The 23,523-nt window shown below is 38.3% G+C and overlaps 1 protein-coding gene across 1 annotated transcript; it reads right to left on the bottom strand.

Moving 5' to 3' along the window:
- Positions 1-1,334: 1,334 nt before the first annotated feature.
- Positions 1,335-22,991, bottom strand: Scsalpha1 (Succinyl-coenzyme A synthetase alpha subunit 1). The gene is made up of 7 exons (XM_071659787.1): positions 22,875-22,991; positions 20,522-20,758; positions 18,159-18,364; positions 9,419-9,613; positions 7,759-7,848; positions 4,256-4,390; positions 1,335-2,081 (listed from the first exon to the last, which is right to left on the bottom strand). Exons 1-7 carry the CDS (start codon positions 22,909-22,911, stop codon positions 1,995-1,997), a joined length of 987 nt encoding a protein of 328 aa, XP_071515888.1. The 5' UTR covers positions 22,912-22,991; the 3' UTR covers positions 1,335-1,994.
- Positions 22,992-23,523: the final 532 nt, after the last annotated feature.

The raw sequence follows: 23,523 nt of genomic DNA, 5'->3' as shown, positions 1-23,523 counted from the left end.
ACCATATTGTCATTCTTTCCCTGACAGTACATGTTAAATGGTTCACTCATTAACTGCTTTCAACAAAGGTCTACTTTCTACGTAATAACCTCAAATAGTTTCCCTTATATTCCATTTTTATCTTTATGTTCTACAATCCAGTCCTATTCACTGTCGTAACCTTTTTAAATGATATAAACTGGAGATGGAGAAATAGCTCTCATGTTATGTATAGCATGAGATGAAGAAGATAAGATTTATTAACCTTCAACTCTGGTCAAAATATCTGAGGAAGTTTGAGTGATTATGTAAAGAATGGTAGGAGCAGTAGAAAGTAGTAGTAGGTAGGAACATTTAGGTAGGAGCATTAGGTAGAAACATTAGGCAGAAGTAGTAGATAGGTGCATTGGGTAAAAGTAGTCAGGAGTCTCTGCAAACACTGTGCTAGAGTTGCCCTCTACCTGTGGCCTATTTAAAGGAAGGCACTAAAGGATAATAAGTGGCACTGGAATGAACTAGTTATGGAGAGACAACTGCTGTGACTACCCCCTTGAAGTCCATATTCATGCTTGCTTGCCTTCATTCATTCCCAATGCCACCCTGCCCTACAGGAAACAGCACAAATGCATGATGGAAAAGAAAAAATTATTTACATTCTCTTCTCCCCTCATTTGACTGCTTTTCTTTTTGTTCCCTATAATCCATTACATAATACCAAAAATTCTCAATTGATCTTTCATCTTCGTTACCTGCTCTTCTTTTCTTCTACTTTTTTATCCTACACCATTCTAATGCTGCCCACAAAATAAACTTGAAAATAATCACATCACAAAGTACATTCCAAACTAACTTGATTTCTCCTGCTTTAATAATTCCTGAGTATAATTCTACTATATACAATAACTTATTCAGTACATCAAAATCCAAGTGATTTTGTCACTTTCTTAATCTAAAGCATTTTCCTAAACCATGTTTAATAGGTAACTCTTCATTTCAAAAGCTTTTCTTTCTTCACTTTTAAGAGTTCACAATTTATGTGCAACATGTTACTCTACAGAAAAACATCTCGTACTACTCAATCCTATCCCGATTTTATAAGGTCTTTACACTTAAACTTACATACAAGTACATTTCATCATAAACAATCTTACCTTCTCAGTGCATGTACTGGTATCTCATTTAATCCACTTAATAGTTTTCCTAATACCCTACGTGCTTTTCTGAATTCTTTACCTCATTATTTTCTTTACCTTTTTCAAGGACCTGTCAAACATCTTCAGTACTCTTCTAAAAAGGTATACAAAAAGAGGAAATTACTTAAATCTATATGAATGGGATAAAAGGAAAAGAATGCATCACATGAACATGTACTTTACTTCTTGATTATTTATAACAAAGAATACAGTACAGTTCCCAAAATAAATCTGACATATTTACAAATTTTCCATAAATGGTAGCAGCATATGGATACCATTGATTTCGCGGACATAGCAAATGTACAGATAATAAGGTAAATTGAGAAAAATAAGTTGTTATCCATATACCAATATATTAAAAAATAATTCATATGACTGCACAACACCTAAAAATTCAAGATAAACCTAAATGCATTGTACTGCAGTAAATTATCTTAAATATTCGCAACACAACATTTCATCAAACATCATTATCCAAATGAAGCAGCCAAATTTGTGAAAAAAAAAATCTGATAGTTTTTGACATGGAAGTAGAGAGTGATCCCCAAAAGAATGAAAGTTCCTAACGATTTTTGTTACATCATCTTAATGGCAAAAAAGCAACCCATTCAAACCTAGTTCCTTTAATTACCAAAATTCTGAAACTGCACGATTAGCAACTTTAGTACTTATGTGTGAAGCACATGTTTTATCTAAGTACTTTTTGGTTTGCCTTATAAAAACTGGGAACTCTGCAACAAACTATGTTAATTTCATGAGGTCAGGCCCATATCTTGAACCCAATTCAGCTATTCATAAACCCATGTCTTCATATGCTTCTTATTTAGTTACTAATCCCAATCGTTTCATCTCTTCTAATAACATGTTCCCCATCTGTGCTGGACTCCTTGACACAATAACGCCAGCCTGCAAAGAGAACAAAAAAAAAAAACCTTAAATCCTAACTCAATTCCCATGAATGTGTGGTGTTTATACTGAAACAACCATACTTTCAATATAAATAAAGTGCAGAAGTATTTCTGCATTCTATAAAATTTCTTTCCAATCTATAATACATGCATCTAGAGCCCCCTGCCCACAACTGAAGCTGAGTGGTACTCGGACATATCTTGTAATGTCAATCAATACCTCCACATTTAGCAAAACTGGGTTTTAAGCCTCTCGGGATATGTATCTGAATCACAACAGACCAAACAAAAGACACAGCCTCTACCACGACTACAATAAAAAGCACATCTTTTAGGAGTAATTATCATCATTAAACTTAATCGCCGTTTCCCGCGTCAGCAAGGTAGCACCAGGAAACAGACGAAGAATGACCCATCAACTTATATACACACACACACACACACATATATATATATATATATATATATATATATATATATATATATATATATAAACACCCATACACACACACAGGAGTAAGCGCACACATATTTAACAACAGACATGAAATACAAAAGCCATAAGCCTGCTAACAGATGCCAACAACCTCTACATCCAAGTTTAACAGGTCAGGGCAAGAAAATGACAAATGACCTTTGACTTATTCTGTCAAGGCTTAGAAATGAGTTACTCAGGAAACTTAAAACCCACATTCTGAGCTTCACGATACAAGAGCTTTAATGAAGCATTGAAAGTCTACACACATGGCAGAAGTCACCTATTCAACCTAAACCACAGCCAGTTTTTCAGGTACCAAGAGGGTAATCAATCACAAAAAATTACAATAACACAAACATGAAATGAAAGTCTCCCAATCTCTGCTCAAAAATATGAAAACAAACCTCATAAATTCCTCAAACAATATAGGCAGCAAAACATGTGGCAATAAGAAGGCTGTGGATAGTGTGAATAACTGTCTTTCAATAAAGGCATAAACAAAGAATTCAATAAGATCAACTTAATCAAAAAGTTTGAAACTGTTTAAAAAAATGACTACTGGATTATAACAGACTGATCAAATTGTAAAATTTGTATATCTTGTTTCTTACATATGGCCACCTAAGTCTCTCATTTTAGGATCAGAAGTAATGCACAGGAATTACTTAAAAATATGAACATAACTGGCATGTCTTCTCTGACAGTTGGGGAGTGACAGAGTGAGTAAACTTTAATGCTTTGAGGTGGTTTGGGCATATGGAAAGAATGTAAGACAGCAAGTTTACATGGAGAGTGCATGAGGATATGATTAAAGGGTTTTGTGTGAGAGGAAGGCCACTTGTGATATGGGAAATAGAGTGGGAATGTAATGGAGGGAAAGAAATGGTGGAAGGATGCATAGAACAGTGTATGTAAGGGAAGCATATAAGGACAGGGATAAGTGGAGACTCTTTTGCTGTGGCCAGCCCCAAGATGGGTGTTCCTGGAGGGAATGGGCATGAGAGATAGGCAGACAGAGAGATAAGCAAACTATCTACCTATCTATCTGTATCTCTGATGCGTTCTCACCTGGAACTCCCTCATGGAGGTGGTCAGGACAACAGTCTCTCCATAATTAGTGAACTCCAGTGCCACCTCTTAACTTTTAGTGCCTCACCCTCAACAGGCCACTGGCAGAGGGCAACTCTACTGCAGAGTTTGCAAAGGCTACTACCTAATGCTCTAGCTGACTACTCCTACCTACCTACTACTACTATCTAATGTTTCTACCAAAGGCTCCAGCCCTAAATGTTCCTAATCACTGCTTCTATCTATTGCTCCTAACATTTTACCAAAAGGCAGGGCTAACACACAGTGCCCACCAAAAGAAAATCTAGAGTTAAGGTGAATGAACTATGCGACTTAAGTGTTGTCAAATGTTATGTATTACAAAAAGAGATTGTATGTTTGTGGACAGAATGCCAGTAGTCCATGTGTGGATGAGGCAGAAAGAAAAGACAGCTACCTGAGTCAGAGGAGTGCAAGTTAAGTTAACAACCACTAAAGTGCTGGCTCACTACACAGCTGTCACTAACCCTTCTGATACCCAGGTGGGTAGTAATGGTAATATACCTCCCTGGTGTACAAAAGGTACATAACATCTGATGAACATGGCTAAAGTAGACAACTAATAAAAATTACAGGTTTTAACTTACACACTCAAGTGCTTTAATCTTATCAACAGCTCCACCCTTGCCTCCAGAAATGATGGCACCAGCATGTCCCATACGACGACCTGGAGGTGCTGTCAGGCCAGCAATAAATGACACTACAGGTTTGGCATCTACACCCTGAAAAAGTTATTTACTTATTGTAGTAAATACAAAATATGACCTTAGGAGGCACTTACAAACATAATAAGACCACTTACTATGAAGTTCACAAGGGTTTACCTGAATTAAGGGGGAGGAAAAGAGTAAGGAAGCGCTGTATGTAAATGGTACTAAAAAAATATTACAACTTTAAGTGTTAGAAGGTGTTTCTGCATAATCAATCCTCCTTTAAAGAGGGAAAACAAATTTCAGTTATTACATGTCTTTATGCATCAAGACAGTTGTATAAAACAATAAACAAAATCTTTTCCCAATGTTGCAAAGTCATGCAATAAACATTTGTATCCACTTTTACAACAAAAACATTCTAGAAATGGTTATTCCAATACAAAAATAAAGGATGGGGGGAAAATGCAACTGTTGGAAACATGATATGAATTTTTGTAAATGTATAAAGCCTCCCAGTTCATGAACACACCCTCATCTTGATGTCAGAGTTCTACATTGAATAAAACCTCACTAATACAACCACATCTTCAGTTTTCACTTTATATATATTTCATCTTCTAACAACTTGCCTCCCACACCATATATTCTTAATACCTTCCACAGAGCATCTCTATCAACTCTATCATATGCCTTCTCCAGATCCATAAATGCTACATACAAATCCATTTGCTTTTCTAAGTATTTCTCACATACATTCTTCAAAGCAAACACCTGATCCACACATCCTCTACCACTTCTGAAACCACACTGCTCTTCCCCAATCTGATGCTCTGTACATGCCTTCACCCTCTTAATCAATACCCTCCCATATAATTTACCAGGAATACTCAACAAACTTATACCTCTGTAATTTGAGCACTCACTCTTATCCCCTTTGCCTTTGTACAATGGCACTATGCACGCATTCCGCCAATCCTCGGGCACCTCACCGTGAGTCAATCATACATTAAATAACCTTACCAACCAGTCAACAATACAGTCACCCCCTTTTTTAATAAATTCCACTGCAATACCATCCAAACCTGCTGCCTTGCCGGCTTTCATCTTCCGCAAAGCTTTTACTACCTCTTCTCTGTTTACCAAATCATTTTCCCTAACCCTCTCACTTTGCACACCACCTCGACCAAAACACCCTATATCTGCCACTCTATCATCAAACACATTCAACAAACCTTCAAAATACTCACTCCATCTCCTTCTCACATCACCACTACTTGTTATCACCTCCCCATTTGCGCCCTTCACTGAAGTTCCCATTTGCTCCCTTGTCTTACGCACTTTATTTACCTCCTTCCAGGTGAAAAGTTTTTATCGAGGATGTAAGGCATGTGAACGTGTAGGAAGAGAGGAAAGTGATTGGTTCTCAGTGAATGTAGGTTTGCGGCAGGGGTGTGTGATGTCTCCATGGTTGTTTAATTTGTTTATGGATGGGGTTGTTAGGGAGGTGAATGCAAGAGTTTTGGAAAGAGGGGCAAGTATGAAGTCTGTTGGGGATGAGAGAGCTTGGGAAGTGAGTCAGTTGTTGTTCGCTGATGATACAGCGCTGGTGGCTGATTCATGTGAGAAACTGCAGAAACTGGTGACTGAGTTTGGTAAAGTGTGTGAAAGAAGAAAGTTAAGAGTAAATGTGAATAAGAGCAAGGTTATTAGGTACAGTAGGGTTGAGGGTCAAGTCAATTGGGAGGTGAGTTTGAATGGAGAAAAACTGGAGGAAGTGAAGTGTTTTAGATATCTGGGAGTGGATCTGGCAGCGGATGGAACCATGGAAGCGGAAGTGGATCATAGGGTGGGGGAGGGGGCGAAAATTCTGGGAGCCTTGAAGAATGTGTGGAAGTCGAGAACATTATCTCGGAAAGCAAAAATGGGTATGTTTGAAGGAATAGTGGTTCCAACAATGTTGTATGGTTGCGAGGCGTGGGCTATGGATAGAGTTGTGCGCAGGAGGATGGATGTGCTGGAAATGAGATGTTTGAGGACAATGTGTGGTGTGAGGTGGTTTGATCGAGTAAGTAACGTAAGGGTAAGAGAGATGTGTGGAAATAAAAAGAGTGTGGTTGAGAGAGCAGAAGAGGGTGTTTTGAAATGGTTTGGGCACATGGAGAGAATGAGTGAGGAAAGATTGACCAAGAGGATATATGTGTCGGAGGTGGAGGGAACGAGGAGAAGAGGGAGACCAAATTGGAGGTGGAAAGATGGAGTGAAAAAGATTTTGTGTGATCGGGGCCTGAACATGCAGGAGGGTGAAAGGAGGCAAGGAATAGAGTGAACTGGAGCGATGTGGTATACCGGGGTTGACGTGATGTCAGTGGATTGAATCGGGGCATGTGAAGCGTCTGGGGTAAACCATGGAAAGCTGTGTAGGTATGTATATTTTGCGTGTGTGGACGTATGTATATACATGTGTATGGGGGTGGGTTGGGCCATTTCTTTCGTCTGTTTCCTTGCGCTACCTCGCAAACGCAGGAGACAGCAGCAAAAAAAAAAAAAAAGAAAAAATATATTTCATCTCATGATTACTCAACTATTCATCCAACCACTCACACACAAAAGCATCCCCTTCATATGATAAGGAATAATTCCACTTTTATCCTCATCTGAAACACCTGTAGTCAAATTCCATCTCCTACATCTGTCTGTCTCTTTCTCAGTCTACTTCTTTTTCAGCCATACTGTCATATATCCTCTTCACCAACCTATCATCTACCATGTTTCCTGAATGCTTGCCATTTGAACAACTTTCACCCATAATTCTTTCTTATCATTTCCTTACACCATATAACCCCATCATATAATCATTTCTTACTTTACCTGTTACATTTCCAATCATACTTCCTAAGTTATCCATGTTTACTGCATTAATGTAATTACCTACCTATTTGTACTGCAGAGGTTGGTAGTTTTACACTCATAGGGCCCCGTCTCTTGGACTTTATCATATGCACCTAGGAAATGTTTCTGCTAATTCATAACTAAACTCTACTAAGTAAAAATTCATATCTAAACTCCATTGATTAAGTAGATATTCATAAATTAGTTAAACTCTATTGACTAAACAGAAGCTCAATTAAAAGCACATATTACATATTACATTAGGGCCCCATCTCTTGGACTTTATCATATGCACCTAGGAAATGTTTCTGCTAATCTATAACTAATCTCTCCTAAGTAAAAATTCATAACTAAACTCCATTGATTAAGTAGATATTCATAAATTAGTTAAACTCTATTGACTAAAAAGAAGCTCAATTATAGGCACATATTACATTAGAAAGGATATAACAGACAGAAACCTGAAAGGGGCTATGTGCTAAAGTCCTCGATTAAATGTAAGGCTTGAAAAAAAAAAAAAATTCAATTATGAACAACACAAAACTTACAGAATTGTGTTCCTTTAAGTATTCTGCAGCGGCTTCCTCTGCACCTCCACCAATCTCACCGATAAGGATGATTCCCCTGGTATTGGGGCACTAGAAAATACAGAAAAAAAGCTTTATAACTTTAAAAAATTACAAAATACATAACAAAATTATGACCATAGTTTGAATATTTAATCTTCCCATTCATTTAAACGATGGTAGATTTGGTGTGTCTGGGATTATGTGGCATTAATATACAATCCTTGTAAATGATTTTGTGAAGAAAGAGAAGGGAAAGTCCTGCACAATATGAAGTACTGTTAAGCAGCAGGAGTGGATACAACTGTAGTTAAATTTCTAAAAAAAGTGGTTAAGAATGTTGCTGATTAATCATCATAAAGCTCCAAGACCCCTGCAGCTTCAATTCTGTGTTTCAATCAAGAGCAGGCATATGTGGACTCATTTGGCCTGAAAAGTTACTAACTGATGCATATTCTTATATTAAATCACAATATCCATAATGCATGAAATTTTCACTTTGAAACCATGCTCTCACATTCAAGTAATTTTCACTTCCAAGATATCATTAATTAGTTCCTTGATATGATATTAAAGTGAACAATGGACTACATTTGTTAGTGGTGTTCATCTTCAGTTTGAGAAAATTTTCAAATCGACTTAAATATGGGCACATCTATTCTCAAACATTTCCCTCAGACAAATGCTGCGTTTTGTCTCGTCCCTTTGTAATATTTCACTCTTCCCATTACTTTGCACCTCTGTAATATGAGCACAGCCATCTAATCAATATTCAGTTATCACTCAATCTCATGAAGCAAGTTATTTACCTTGATCAGAAATAGAATGGTCCCGGCATTAAACACTAAGGTACTCTACTTGTCACCCTTTCCAGTATGATGAGACTTTCTGTTGTATGCTCTGCTCTATCCCAGTTACACCGCAACAAATCCATTTATGTAGCTCTCCTCTGATCCCAGCTAAGAAACCTGTTTTATCATACTCCAAGATGTTGCTTATTCTCACAGAAATCTACAGTTCACTGGGTATGATCACTTTCTGACCGAATGTCCTCTTTTCAGTAATTTCAGATAATTCCTCTATCTATTTCCTTTTCCTGGTGTTACTGGATTATATCAACTTGAAGGTACACCACAAGCAAAAGTCATCTTTTGTGAGGCTGTTATACTGGGAGTACAGTCTCATCAAAGAACTTCTCACTCCAAACGAGTCTACATTTCTCTGCAAACGGAAGTTGTGCAACCCTTGACTGCAGGAGCCTTAAGTAAGATCCTGGGTAAAACCAGTGTTTTCATATAAACTGGTCTTGGAATATTTATAAATCAAATTAAATACACTTACTTTCTCTAGAAATTTGCAAGCCTTTAAGTCAAATTATATAAATTTCCTTTTTCCAGTAATCTGCAAGTTATCCTCAATTCATGATGGGTCAACTTCAGAAAATTCAAATCATAATAAAATCAATGCTTGACTTCATTACATATCATCAATAGCTATTCAGAAGCATCAATGCTTTCTTATGCATCAAAAACATATTTATTAAAAATTGTTTGGGTTATGACAAAAAAAATCTCTGAATCTATTCTGAGCTAAAACAGTAAGCATAAAGATCAAAATTACTTACATTTACATATGTACCTACCCTAAGGAAAGTTTCCAGACAGTCGATAAAGTTTGTACCATTGAAAGGATCACCACCAATACCCACACAGAGAGTCTGACCAAGGCCAACTAAGGTGGTCTGATGGACTGCTTCATATGTTAGTGTTCCAGACCGGGAAACAATGCCAACAGAGCCACTTTTGTGGATATGTCCAGGCATGATACCAATCTTGCACTGTAAAAGTTATTTAAAAATCATGAAAGGGTCTCAGAAAAATCCTGTACATGTAGTCTTTTACCAGTGTATTCAAGTCAGTAAATTTACAAACCTGAATATCATATATTATCAGATGAATGACCCTATTTTTTATCTATTTATGATACTTGATCACTGTTTCCTGCATCAGCAAGGTAGTGCCAGGAAACAGAGAAAGAACTGACGATCCACTCACATACACATATACACACATACATGTATATATACGCATATATATATACATGTAAACATATACACATATACAAACAAATAATAATATAATAATATATACATGTAAACATATACACATATACAAACATATACACAGACATACACACATATACACTTGTACATATTCATACTTATTTGCCCTCATCCATTCCTGGCACCACCCTGCCCCACAAGAAACAGCATCGCTACCCCCTGCTTCAGCGAGGTAACGCCAGGAAACAGACCAAAAAAAAAGGCCACATTCATTCACATTCAGTCTCATATGTCATGAGTAATGCATTGAAACCACAGCCCCCTATCCACATCCAAGCCCCACAGTCTTTCCACAGTTTACTCCAGATGTTTCAAATGCCCTGGTTCAATCCATTGACAGCATCTCGACCCCTGTATACCACATCATTCCAATTCACTCTATTCCTGGCATACCTCTCACCACCCTGTATGTTCAGGCCTAAATTGCTCAAAATCTTTTTCACTCCATCCTTCCACCTCCAATTTGGTCTCCCACTTCTTGTTCCCTCCACCTCTGACACATATATCCTCTTTGTCAATCTTTCCTCACTTGCTCTCACCATGCCCAAACCATTTCAACACACCCTCTTTTGCTCTCTCAGCTACACTCTTTTCATTACCACACATCTCTCTCACCCTTTCATTACTTACTCGATCAAACCACCCCACACCACATATTGTCCTGAAACATTTCATTTCCAACACATCCACCTTCCTCTGTACAACCCTACCTACAGCCCATGCCTCGCAACCATATACTACTGTTGGAACTACTATTCCTTCAAACATACCCATTTTTGCTCTCCAAGATAATATTCTCTCTTTCCACACATTCCTCATCACTCCCAGAACCTTCACCCCTTCCCCCACCCTGTGACTCACTTCCGCTTCCATGGTTCCATTCATAGCACATCGACTCCCAGATATCTAAAACACTTCACTTCCTCCAATTTTTCTCCATTCAAACTTACATCCCAATTACCTTGTCCCTCAACCCTGCTGAACCTAATAATCTTGCTCTTATTCACACTTTCTCTCAACTTTCTCCTTTCACAAACTTTTCCAAACTCAGTAACCAACTTCTGCAGTTTCTCACTCAAATCAGCCTTCAGTGCTGTATAATCAGAAAACAACAACTGACTCACTTCCTAGGCCCTCTCATCCCCAACATACTACATCAAGTTAAACATAAACACAGCAATTATCAAGATAAAAACTATCTTAACTACTAACTCTATATCCCTGGGCTTATGACCACTTAGCTCAATCATAAATATTCAGAAACTTATGCCCAAAGTGCTAAAAAGCTCCCACAAAGAAATGAGGGCTTCTTAATCTTCACTTTCCACACTGAGGTGATTCATCAAGAGAATCTAAATTTCCTATTTGTTATACTAACAGAAGCACATGCAGTTTAAAAAATCAAGATATTATAAACGTGTCACAAAGGTCAAGTGATAGCAGCGTTGAGTCATATGTTCAGCCCATCCCACTGTTCCTCTCTTTTCATGACCCATTCTAACAATGCCAATTTTGTTGCAGCCTCTACCAAGGTACTCTCCAAGTCCCCTAACTTTGTACAGTCTCATCAATATTTCTGAGTATTTCATTTACTTCCTGCCTTTTCATTTACTCACATACCTGATGTCATGCAAACTACATATCATATTCTTGTTTACTCTTCTAAACTAATGCCAAGTATATTTATCGAAATTCTTGCAATAAAAGTATACAACAGTTGTATCATGTTATATGTTCTTTCCATTAAAAACTCTTTACATCATATTGCAAAAACTTTTCATTTATCATAAACACCCCTTTAAAATTAGAAAGTAATCATATACAGTAACTGGTTGCTCTATATCTTGTGTGCTTTCCTGATGTCACAGCAGAGTATTGTACACATGTAGCTTAACCATTTCATTTGCTGAGCATTTCAACACAATCATCCTGCCAAACCATTCCATTTGGTGACCATTTTCATCCAATCAAATACAGTAAACAAACAGCAACACTCAAAACATTTGCAGAAAAATTCTTAATGTCGTTTAAACCATTAAATGAATGAAGGTGCTTTTTCCTTGTTCTAAGGAAATAGAAAAAAAACAGAATTAGGGTTAACTGAGTATGTATACACAAGAATAAGTTGAGGTAATGATGCATAAAAATTTAAGAGACAGACAGAAGAGGGAATAATCAAAACAAATAGAAAACAGGAACAGCCATACTCAAAGATCAATTGCAATTTAAGCATAAGCAGCAAACCATTAGGAGTGACACTGGTGTGAATTTCATCAAGAATAACTTCTCCCATGAAGTGAAAACTGAAACTGAAAAATCAATTGGAATTCACAAATAAGCAGCAAACCATTTGGGGTGGTGCTGTAGTGCAAATTTCATCATGAAAAACAAACAGAGAAGTCCAAGCCCGTAACTTCTCCCATTATGCCACTTATCTTCTCCCATTGTACTTTCCAGTGGTGACCAAAGACAACCAGTCGACTACCTATAACAACAAAATTCATAATCTCAGACCTAATTGAACTGGCTATTTCTTTTACAGAGCTGTATATTATTTTAAGTACCCATAATGACACAACAGATTAATGTTCACACAATTAAGTGACAGCGAAGTTGTCTCCAACTAGATACTAAGTGGTGATAACTGATACTTCTTGGTCCCAGTAGAATTTTCTATTATTAGAGTAATGTGGCAGTTGAGGGAATAATTGGTATGCATGGGGTGTTCAGTGTTGTAAATGGAAATGGTGAAGAGCTTGTAGATTTATGTGCTGAAAAAGGACTGATGATTGGGAATACCTGGTTTAAAAAGCGAGATATACATAAGTATACTTATGTAAGTAGGAGAGATGGCCAGAGAGCGTTATTGGATTACGTGTTAATTGACAGGCGTGCGAAAGAGAGACTTTTGGATGTTAATGTGCTGAGAGGTGCAACTGGAGGGATGTCTGATCATTATCTTGTGGAGGCTAAGGTGAAGATTAGTATGGGTTTTCAGAAAAGAGGAGTGAATGTTGGGGTGAAGAAGGTGGTGAGAGTAAGTGAGCTTGGGAAGGAGACCTGTGTGGGGAAGTACCAGGAGAGACTGTGTACAGAATGGAAAAAGGTGAGAACAATGGAAGTAAGGGGAGTGGGGGAGGAATGGGATGTATTTAGGGAATCAGTGATGGATTGCGCAAAAGATGCTTGTGGCATGAGAAGAGTGGGAGGTGGGCTGTTTAGAAAGGGTAGTGAGTGGTGGGATGAAGAAGTAAGAGTATTAGTGAAAGAGAAGAGAGAGGCATTTGGACGATTTTTGCAGGGAAAAAATGCAATTGAGTGGGAGAAGTATAAAAGAAAGAGACAGGAGGTCAAGAGAAAGGTGCAAGAGGTGAAAAAAAGGGCAAATGAGAGTTGGGGTGAGAGACTATCAGTAAATTTTAGGGAGAATAAAAAGATGTTCTGGAAGGAGGTAAATAGGGTGCGTAAGACAAGGGAGCAAATGGGAACTTCAGTGAAGGGCGTAAATGGGGAGGTGATAACAAGTAGCGGTGATGTGAGAAGGAGATGGAATGAGTATTTTGAAGGTTTGTTGAATGTGTCTGATGACAGAGTGGCAGATATAGGGTGTTTTGGTCGAGGTGGTGTGCAAAGTGAGAGGGTTAGGGAAAATGATTTGGTAAACAGAGAAGAGGTAGTAAAAGCTTTGCGGAAGATGAAAGCCGGCAAGGCAGCAGGTTTGGATGGTATTGCAGTGGAATTTATTAAGAAAGGGGGTGACTGTATTGTTGACTGGTTGGTAAGGTTATTTAATGTATGTATGACTCATGGTGAGGTGCCTGAGGATTGGCGGAATGCGTGCATAGTGCCATTGTACAAAGGCAAAGGGGATAAGAGTGAGTGCTCAAATTACAGAGGTATAAGTTTGTTGAGTATTCCTGGTAAATTATATGGGAGGGTATTGATTGAGAGGGTGAAGGCATGTACAGAGCATCAGATTGGGGAAGAGCAGTGCGGTTTCAGAAGTGGTAGAGGATGTGTGGATCAGGTGTTTGCTTTGAAGAATGTATGTGAGAAATACTTAGAAAAGCAAGTGGATTTGTATGTAGCATTTATGGATCTGGAGAAGGCATATGATAGAGTTGATAGAGATGCTCTGTGGAAGGTATTAAGAATATATGGTGTGGGAGGCAAGTTGTTAGAAGCAGTGAAAAGTTTTTATCGAGGATGTAAGGCATGTGTACGTGTAGGAAGAGAGGAAAGTGATTGGTTCTCAGTGAATGTAGGTTTGCGGCAGGGGTGTGTGATGTCTCCATGGTTGTTTAATTTGTTTATGGATGGGGTTGTAAGGGAGGTAAATGCAAGAGTCCTGGAAAGAGGGGCAAGTATGAAGTCTGTTGGGGATGAGAGAGCTTGGGAAGTGAGTCAGTTGTTGTTCGCTGATGATACAGCGCTGGTGGCTGATTCATGTGAGAAACTGCAGAAGCTGGTGACTGAGTTTGGTAAAGTGTGTGGAAGAAGAAAGTTGAGAGTAAATGTGAATAAGAGCAAGGTTATTAGGTACAGTAGGGGTGAGGGTCAAGTCAATTGGGAGGTGAGTTTGAATGGAGAAAAACTGGAGGAAGTGAAGTGTTTTAGATATCTGGGAGTGGATCTGTCAGCGGATGGAACCATGGAAGCGGAAGTGGATCATAGGGTGGGGGAGGGGGCGAAAATTTTGGGAGCCTTGAAAAATGTGTGGAAGTCGAGAACATTATCTCGGAAAGCAAAAATGGGTATGTTTGAGGGAATAGTGGTTCCAACAATGTTGTATGGTTGCGAGGCGTGGGCTATGGATAGAGATGTGCGCAGGAGGATGGATGTGCTGGAAATGAGATGTTTGAGGACAATGTGTGGTGTGAGGTGGTTTGATCGAGTAAGTAACGTAAGGGTAAGAGAGATGTGTGGAAATAAAAAGAGCGTGGTTGAGAGAGCAGAAGAGGGTGTTTTGAAATGGTTTGGGCACATGGAGAGAATGAGTGAGGAGAGATTGACCAAGAGGATATATGTGTCGGAGGTGGAGGGAACGAGGAGAAGAGGGAGACCAAATTGGAGGTGGAAAGATGGAGTGAAAAAGATTTTGTGTGATCGGGGCCTGAACATGCAGGAGGGTGAAAGGAGGGCAAGAAATAGAGTGAATTGGAGTCATGTGGTATACAGGGGTTGACGTGCTGTCAGTGGATTGAAGCAAGGCATGTGAAGCGTCTGGGGTAAACCATGGAAAGCTGTGTAGGTATGTATATTTGCGTGTGTGGACGTGTGTATGTACATGTGTATGGGGGGGGGGGGGGGGGGGTTGGGCCATTTCTTTCGTCTGCTTCCTTGCGCTACCTCGCAAACGCGGGAGACAGCGACAAAGTATAAAAAAAAAAAAAAAAAAAAAAAATCATTATTAATATTATTATACTTGGTTGCCATTTCAGTGTCAGATAAGTAGCACCAGGAAACAGACAAAGAAAGACCCACCCACTCATATACCCACATACATACATACACACACATACATGTACATATACATACATATACATATCAACATATGAACAGAAACATACATATATACACATGTACATATTCATTCTTGCTTGCCTTCATCCATTCCTGGCACCACCCTGCCCCACAAGAAACAGCACCACCACCCCTGTGTCAGCGAGGTAGCACCAGGATAACTGGCAAAAAAGGCCACATTAGTTCACATTCAGACTCTAGCTGTCATGTGTAATGCACCAAAACCACAGCTCCCTATCCACATCCAGGCACCACAGATATTTCCTTGGTTTACCACAGACATTTCACATGCTCTGATTCACTCCACTGACAGCATATCGACTCTGGTATTACACATCATTCCAATTCACTCTATTCCCTGCATACCTCTCATCATCCTCCATGTTCAGGCCCTCGTCTTTCAAAATCTTTTTCACTCCATCCTTCCACCTCCAATGTCTCCCGCTTCTCCTTGTTCCCTCCACCTCTAACACATGTATCCTCTTTGTCAACCTTTCCTCACACATCTTTCCATATTTCCAAATCATTTCAACACACCCTCTTATGCTCTCTCAACCACACATCTCTCTTACCCCTTCATTACTTACTCAATTAAACAACCTCACATCACATATTGTCCTCAAACATTTCATTTCCAACACATCCACCCTCCTCCATACAACCCATGCCTCAAACCATATAAAATTGTTGGAACTAATATTCCTTTAAACATATACATTTTTGCTCTATGAGATAATGTTCTCTCTTTCCACAAATTCTTCATCGCTCCCAGAACCTTAGCCCACTCCTCCACCCATGGTTCCATTCGCTGTAAAGTCTGCTCCCAGATATCTAAAACACTTCCAAAATTATCTTACTTTTCCCAATGATTCCTACTTATTTGTATATTCATTCAATTTGATGGACTATTGAATGTGTTGACATTAAAGTGGCAGATGTGTGATGTACGAAGAGCATGAGAATCACATCAAATAGTATGGTGAAAAGAGAAGTGATGGTTAATGCCTTGTGTAAGAAGTGTAAAAAAAGAAGATAACTACAGTGGATGGGATAAAAATGCTGTTGATTGTTTAGTGAGGATTTTCAATGTACGTATGGCTCACAGTGAGGTGTCTAATGACTGGTGGAATGCCAATATGGTGCCATTGTATAACAGTAAGGGGTACAAAAGTAAAATGCTCATATTACATAAGTATTAGTCTGATGAGTATACCTATTAAGTTGTATCAGAAAGTGGTGACAGGAAGGGTTTTGGTATGCAAAGAAGTGCTATGGCTTTAAGAGTGACAGAGGGTATGTGAATTACAGATTTGCTTTGAAGAGTTGTGCGAGGAATAATACGAGAATAAAAGGGATCTGTACATGGCATTTATAAATCTGGAGAAATCGTATGACAGGGATAACAGAGATGCCTTGTAAAATGTGCTAAGAGCATGGCATAGGAGGAAAGATACTAGATGTAATGATGAGTTTCTATCAAATGATAAAGACACATTAAGTGAGTAAGCAGGAATAAGGGTGTGTGGTTCCAGGTATGGATGGGTCTGCATTGAGGGTGTGTGATGTCAGCATGGCCATTCAACCTGTTCATAGAATGGATGAGAAGGGATGTAAATGTGAGGGGCCTTGGAGAGGAGGAGGTGGGTCTATAGTATGCTGGAGGTAGCCAGGGAGAGGAGTCAGTTGCTGTTTATGGATGACACAGTTCTGTGGCAGCCTTGAAGGCGAAATTGCAGAAGCTGGTGTCTGAGTTTAGAGTCTGTGTAAAAGGAAGAAGTTGCAGTTAATGTGAATAAAAGTATGGCTATGAGGTTCAGCAAAGGAGGGGAGAGGCAAGTTGGTTTGAGTGTGAATCTAAATGAACAGGACCTTGAGGAATTAGTGTTTTAGATAAGTGTAAGAGGACATGGCAGCTGATGGAACAATAGGGGATGAAGTAGGCAGGTGGTTTGGGGGATAAAGATCCTGAGTGTACTGAGGTGCACGTAGAAGAAAAAGACACTATCTGTGTGGGCAAACATGGGTATCTTCAATGGTACAGTAGTTCAAACAGTGCCGTATGGGTACTATATGATAGCGCTAAATAGAAAAAAAGAATTAGAGGGTGGATGTGTTAAAAATAAAATGTCTGAGGGCAATGTATAGGTTGAAAAGGGTTGATCATGTAAGGAGTGACTGCATAAGTGAGAGGTGTCAGAGTTAGTAGAGTATGACTGAAAGAACTGCACCAGGTGTGCTGAAATGGTGTGAACATATGAAGAAGTGAAGTGATGAGAGACTAAGAGGATATACATGTCAGAAGTGGAGGGAGCACAGGGGAAGGGAAGAGAGTGAAAGGCATGCTGGGATAAGGTTAAGTGGTATACGTGAAGTAAAGTGCTGTCAATGGGCAGAACTATAGCATGTGAATTTTTCATGGAAAAACAGAAAGTGTGTGAGTTTTGCTGTAGATGGGACCCTGGCTTCATTGTTTATACATGACAGTAAAAGAATGGATGGGAACATATGATGCTGTTCATCTGTTCCTGGTGTTACCTTGCTACACAAAACTATGAAAAAATAAACTAAGAGACAAAAAGAAATCAATGAACTATTAAAATAATTTTAAGAGAAAAACTATTACTGCCAATAACATGCATTTAAACCTTACACTGCATGCAGTAACAATTGCCAATGCCAATCACTATCAGGTTATGGTAGATTAAAAATAAATTTCAATAGCTTAAGAGTAACCTACCTTGTCTGGAGCAATGATACCTGGGCAGTTGGGACCAATAAGACGACTTTTATCTTGCCGCAAAAGAGCATGCTTTACTCTGACCATGTCCTGCTGAGGGATGCCTTCTGTGATGCATACAATTAGTCCTATTTCTGCTTCTACAGCTTCTAAAATTGCTTTAGCAGCAAAAGGAGGGGGGACGTAGATCACCGAAGCATCAGCATCTGTCCATAAACAATGCTGTCAGTTCTAGCTTTGCAAAATCAGTGGAAAACAAAAGACAGGATAAAAACAGGGTTGTGTTTTGTCTGGTAACATGAACTCAATTAAGTATAACCTTGCAAAAATGTCTATCTTTTCTTCAGTATAGCTAAACCATTTAAGTTAAATTACTCTGTGCACAAAGTCATATTCAGCAAACAAGAGTTACATACAAAAGCAAGATTAACAAAGAAACTACATTCATTACTTATGGATAATAGGTAGTACACAATATTTTCACACAAATAAACAACTTTGATATATTTCTTCTTCAGTCTTCCTCTACATGAGAAGAATCATTCAGCACATACACATACACCATTCATATTGTTGACTAATGTCCATACAAGAAATCACTTACTTTCTCAACCATTTTCCTTTGAAATCTCTTAATTTTGTTCCCTGTCCATACACTATACATACTCAACTTCAATATGTCAACCTTACTCACCCTAACATAATCGCCATAAAATATGTCAAGACATGGTACTTACTATGCTTAAACAATTCTATATTTGTTCCCTTGATAATTAATATTCACTGTCAATAACTTTCCTAATACCCTCTTTAAATATATGCATTTAAATATGATTAACACTTTTTGAATTTCCAGATATGCAACCATTTTTCCTTTGTGGCTCCCATCTTAATCTGTCTTAAATATTCATGACTACTTAAAGGAATATAAAGCATCCAAAATTTCAACCATCTTCGCACATAGGTCAAATTATTTTCCAATGAAGCATTAATTATTCAGTTAAGCATTAGTCTTGATGATATCAACTTTAAACACATGCAATCAGAAGTTATATTTTCCATTCCCTCAATATATATGTTATCAATGCAAGCAGCAAAGTTGGGTCAGAGGTATGGGAGTACACAGTGAAGGTGCATTTAAATAATACAAAATAAACCTGGATGAGAACATTACAGAATGAAAATTAAAAGTAGCTACTAAGAAAACTAAGGAGGTAGTATTTCAGGGAGATTTGCATGAGAGATCTAAATAGACAGTAAGAAGTTGGAAAGCATTCTGAATTTCAAGAACTAAAGGAGAGTTCTAATTACAAATGACTGAATAGAAAATGAGGTGATGAAAACCAAGCTAACAGCTGGTAGCCTAAGACTATGAGTGGACATCATGCAAATCTGAAATGAGGAGCTTGTTCGATATGATAAAATTCAGCTTACCTTTATACTAGTTAATAAAACACGTTTTGCTAAAACAAACAGTACCATCCCAACTAGTTACTTTCCTTTATTTTCATTTAAATATTGTATTCACCAGCATTTCTGATGCAAGAAAATATCAATTTCAGTGAGCAAACACAATCAATTCTTATTACATAAGTCCAACAGGTCATGAAAGAGCTTATATCTGGAGCCACCTTGGAGTCTAAGCAAAGTGTTCAATTAAAAGTCAAATCAATCAACCTCAAATAGCCCCTAACAAGAGGACTCCGCCCCCAACTCCCTCAACCCTACCCAACCTCAATTATATCCTAAAGGTGACATAAGGGTAAATAAACAATGTAAAAAAGAAACTAGTTTGAAAAATAAATTTTGACCTATCCATGCCAAATAATCTGCAAAATAACCCAATAAGTTGTATCAGCAAACAATGGAGGTAGTTCATACGATAGAAACTGATTTCCTAAGACTGGGATATGGAGCAAGATATCTACTGAGCTTGAAGAGCATGGGATATGAAATATAAAAAAGAGTGGATGTGATAGTTAAAAACAGAGTCCTTAGGTGGTATGGATAAATGGAAAAAAAAAGCAGGAAGGGTGACTACATGGTCTATAAGTATTGGGAAATGAGGGGAAGATTAGAGATGGGAGAAAACAGCTAAGGATCATGTAACAGAAAGGAATGTAAAGCATAAAACAGTACTTCTTAAAACCATGTAGAGACTAAAGAGCAAGGAAGAGATTCTACAAGCACCTCTGAAAGGATGATGAAAGACAAAGTGAAGAATTATAGTACAGATAAACAGGGTACCTGAAACAGTCTGAAATCTAATGCAAAAATAAATTGAATTTTTTGTAAGAATTACATAAACTATAATCAACATCTACAAACATAAATCAATGCTTTATGTTCAGCAAAAAACTCACCAGTAGCAGCTTTAGCTTCAGCAACAGAATTGAATACCGGCATATTGAGGTGTTTTTTGCCTCCCTTGCCTGGCGACACACCTCCCACCATGAGGGTTCCATATTCAATAGCTTGACGGGAGTGAAAGGTGCCCTGTTTGCCCGTGAAACCTTGGCAAATCACTTTTGTATGCTCATTTATCGCTAGATTTGGTCGTGTGGCTGTGTAGCACGACCGTGTTGCAATTGGGGCCACGCCTAGGTAAATGAAAAAATAATTATTGGTGCTGACTGGAAAGTCAAAGGAATGAACTTTAATCAATCATATATTGAGTAATCTTGAAGACCCTTTTTACTGGGCTCATACAGCTTCAAGGAAGCACTACAATCAGTAGTGGGAAGTCCTTTAACAAAACTGTATTCCTTTCTGTCCATCAAGTGATATATATATATATATATATATATATATATATATATATATATATATAAAAGGGGAGGGAGCGGGTGGCTGGAAATCCTCCCCTCTTGGTTTTTTTTTTTTTTTTTTTTTTTTTTATTTTCCAAAAGAAGGAACAGAGAAGGGGGCCAGGTGAGGATTTTCCCTCTAAGGCCCAGTCCTCTGTTCTTAACGCAACCTCGCAAACGCGGGAAATGGCGAATTGTATGAAAAAAAAAAATATATATATATATATATATATATATATATATATATATATATATATATATATATATATATATTATCCCTGGGGATAGGGGAGAAAGAATACTTCCCACGTATTCCCTGCGTGTCGTAGAAGGCGACTAAAAGGGAAGGGAGCGGGGGGCTGGAAATCCTCCCCTCTCGTTTTTTTTTTTTTTTCTTTTTTTTTTTTCCAAAAGAAGGAACAGAGAAGGGGGCCAGGTGAGGATATTCCCTCAAAGGCCCAGTCCTCTGTTCTTAGCGCTACCTCGCTAATGCGGGAAATGGCGAATAGTATGAAAAAAAAAAAAAAAAAAAAAAATTATATATATATATATACATACACATAGTTTCTTTTTTAATTATTATTATTTTGCTTTGTCGCTGTCTCCTGCGTTAGCGAGGTAGCGCAAGGAAACAGACGAAAGAATGGCCCAACCCACCCACATACACATGTATATATATATATATATATATATATATATATATACGTCCACACATGCAAATATACATACCTATACATCTTAATGTATACATATATATACACACACAGACATATACATATATACACATGTACATAATTCATACTGTCTGCCTTTATTCATTCCCATCGCCACCTCGCCACACATGAAATAAAGTGCGGTGAGCACTAGAGCACTACACACTGGTCTTGCCTTGTGAAAATTATAGGTATAAAGAAAGTTTGAATTGGGACTCTTGAGCACTGGCCTCTCTCCCCACATTGATTACCCTCCTGAGGCAGGAGGGTATAGTAAAATGGTGTAATCAACACAATTCACGTGTGCAAACCCTAAGTAACAACTTACCTAGCAGGGGCCTCCCTGAAATATGGAATCTAATATAATTGCATTATGATAAGTGTAATACACCTGTAATACTAAAGGAAGTGACAACAACCAATAAAATATATCATTCAATAATTTATTTACTTATAATTTATTTATTTACAATTTATTACTTTTAGTATCTTTACGACTTTGCTTGAGCATTTCCATCCTGATGATGCGACACCACGACTCCCAGTATACAACTTGAAATAACTAAAAACTATTAATAATCAACAAAACTAATTCATCAACTGGGTCTTCTACAGCACCCCCGTATGTATTCCACCAGCCATACTGCAATCCTGTATTTCAAGTACTCGTTCTCTTAGAGTACCACTTTCCATTCCAATACATATAAAGCCTACATTATACATACATCCATTTATATGGATGATCAACCTTATCCTTACAACATGACATCCATATCTATTTAATTCGTGAGATATCAGAAAATGTTCTCATCCAACCATAAAGTTTCATCTGTTGTACACTAAAGAAATACAATCCAACTTAATTTGATCAGAGGTTAGCAGCCACACAATGATATTTCAGCTTACACTGGCCCGTTTGGTTACCTACACACGTTAAATACTCATAAATATATAATATTCTGATTATATCAGTCATAACCACTGGTTACTTGAGGATCTCAGTGTTAGCTGGTGACACCAGAAATAAGGTGAATATCATCAGCTGATCAGGATGAAAACATTGGGCACAAATGTGACACTAAGGCAAATTTCAACATCACACTCATGATTTTCCTTCTGACCCTAAGTTTTTTAGTACTTTATGACTTGATATATGATAAATCTAAGGGTATCAGTTGATGAAATTAATCACTAACCGGTGAGACGCGCGAAGGCTCGGATGGTAGCAGCCATTTTTACCTTCCACGGAAATGACGTGATGCATCAGCTGGTGAGAGGTGGACCGCCGCTCCCCGGGAAACTCAAATTGATATCAATAATTATCAAAAAATTCCATATCGGGATATTATAATAGTTTTCCCTCCAATATCGAGTTTGATGAATGAATCAAGGGAAATCATGGTATTGAATGGAGCAAAATAGTGAGAGCCTAATCATGAGCGTTCATCATAACGTCCTGTGTCGATTCTAAAACAGATTTACTATTTGTGTGATACAGGGGGCGCCTTACACCTGTGTACCAGGTATTTAACACCTTTATATTTACACAATTACTAGGCTTAACCAGGCACCCATTTATCGACCAATCCCTAGGGAAAGATGAACAGCTGGGATTGGCTGTGTGGGCCGACTGCCGCGCCCAAGATTCGACTCTATGTGTACCCGGCCCCGTGCGGGCCCGTGCTCATCGTGGTCAGTAACGCTAACTGCTGTACCCTGTTAATCCTTCCTTTCTAAACATATCGATGGTTGATGGGTCATGCACTAACACCAGTAGTGGTGGGTAAGGTAATGCACCGCCACCAGCAGAGCCTACGTCATGCATCAACACCGGTATTGCAAAAC

Source organism: Panulirus ornatus, chromosome 68, assembly GCF_036320965.1.
Source record: "Panulirus ornatus isolate Po-2019 chromosome 68, ASM3632096v1, whole genome shotgun sequence".
In the NCBI taxonomy this organism is placed as follows: Eukaryota; Metazoa; Arthropoda; class Malacostraca; order Decapoda; family Palinuridae; genus Panulirus; species Panulirus ornatus.
Note: the sequence above shows the minus strand (reverse complement) of the source record. Positions and strands in the feature narration are given on the sequence as shown.

Coding starts and splice junctions, on each gene's coding strand:
- Scsalpha1 (XM_071659787.1), bottom strand. CDS start 22,911: ATGGCTGCTACCATCCGAGCCTTCGCGCGTCTCACCG. Junction 7,849..9,418: donor GTCTGGAAACTTTCCTTAGG/GTAGGTACATAT, acceptor TGTATTTTCTAG/TGCCCCAATACCAGGGGAAT. Junction 4,391..7,758: donor ACTTAAAGGAACACAATTCT/GTAAGTTTTGTG, acceptor TAACTTTTTCAG/GGTGTAGATGCCAAACCTGT.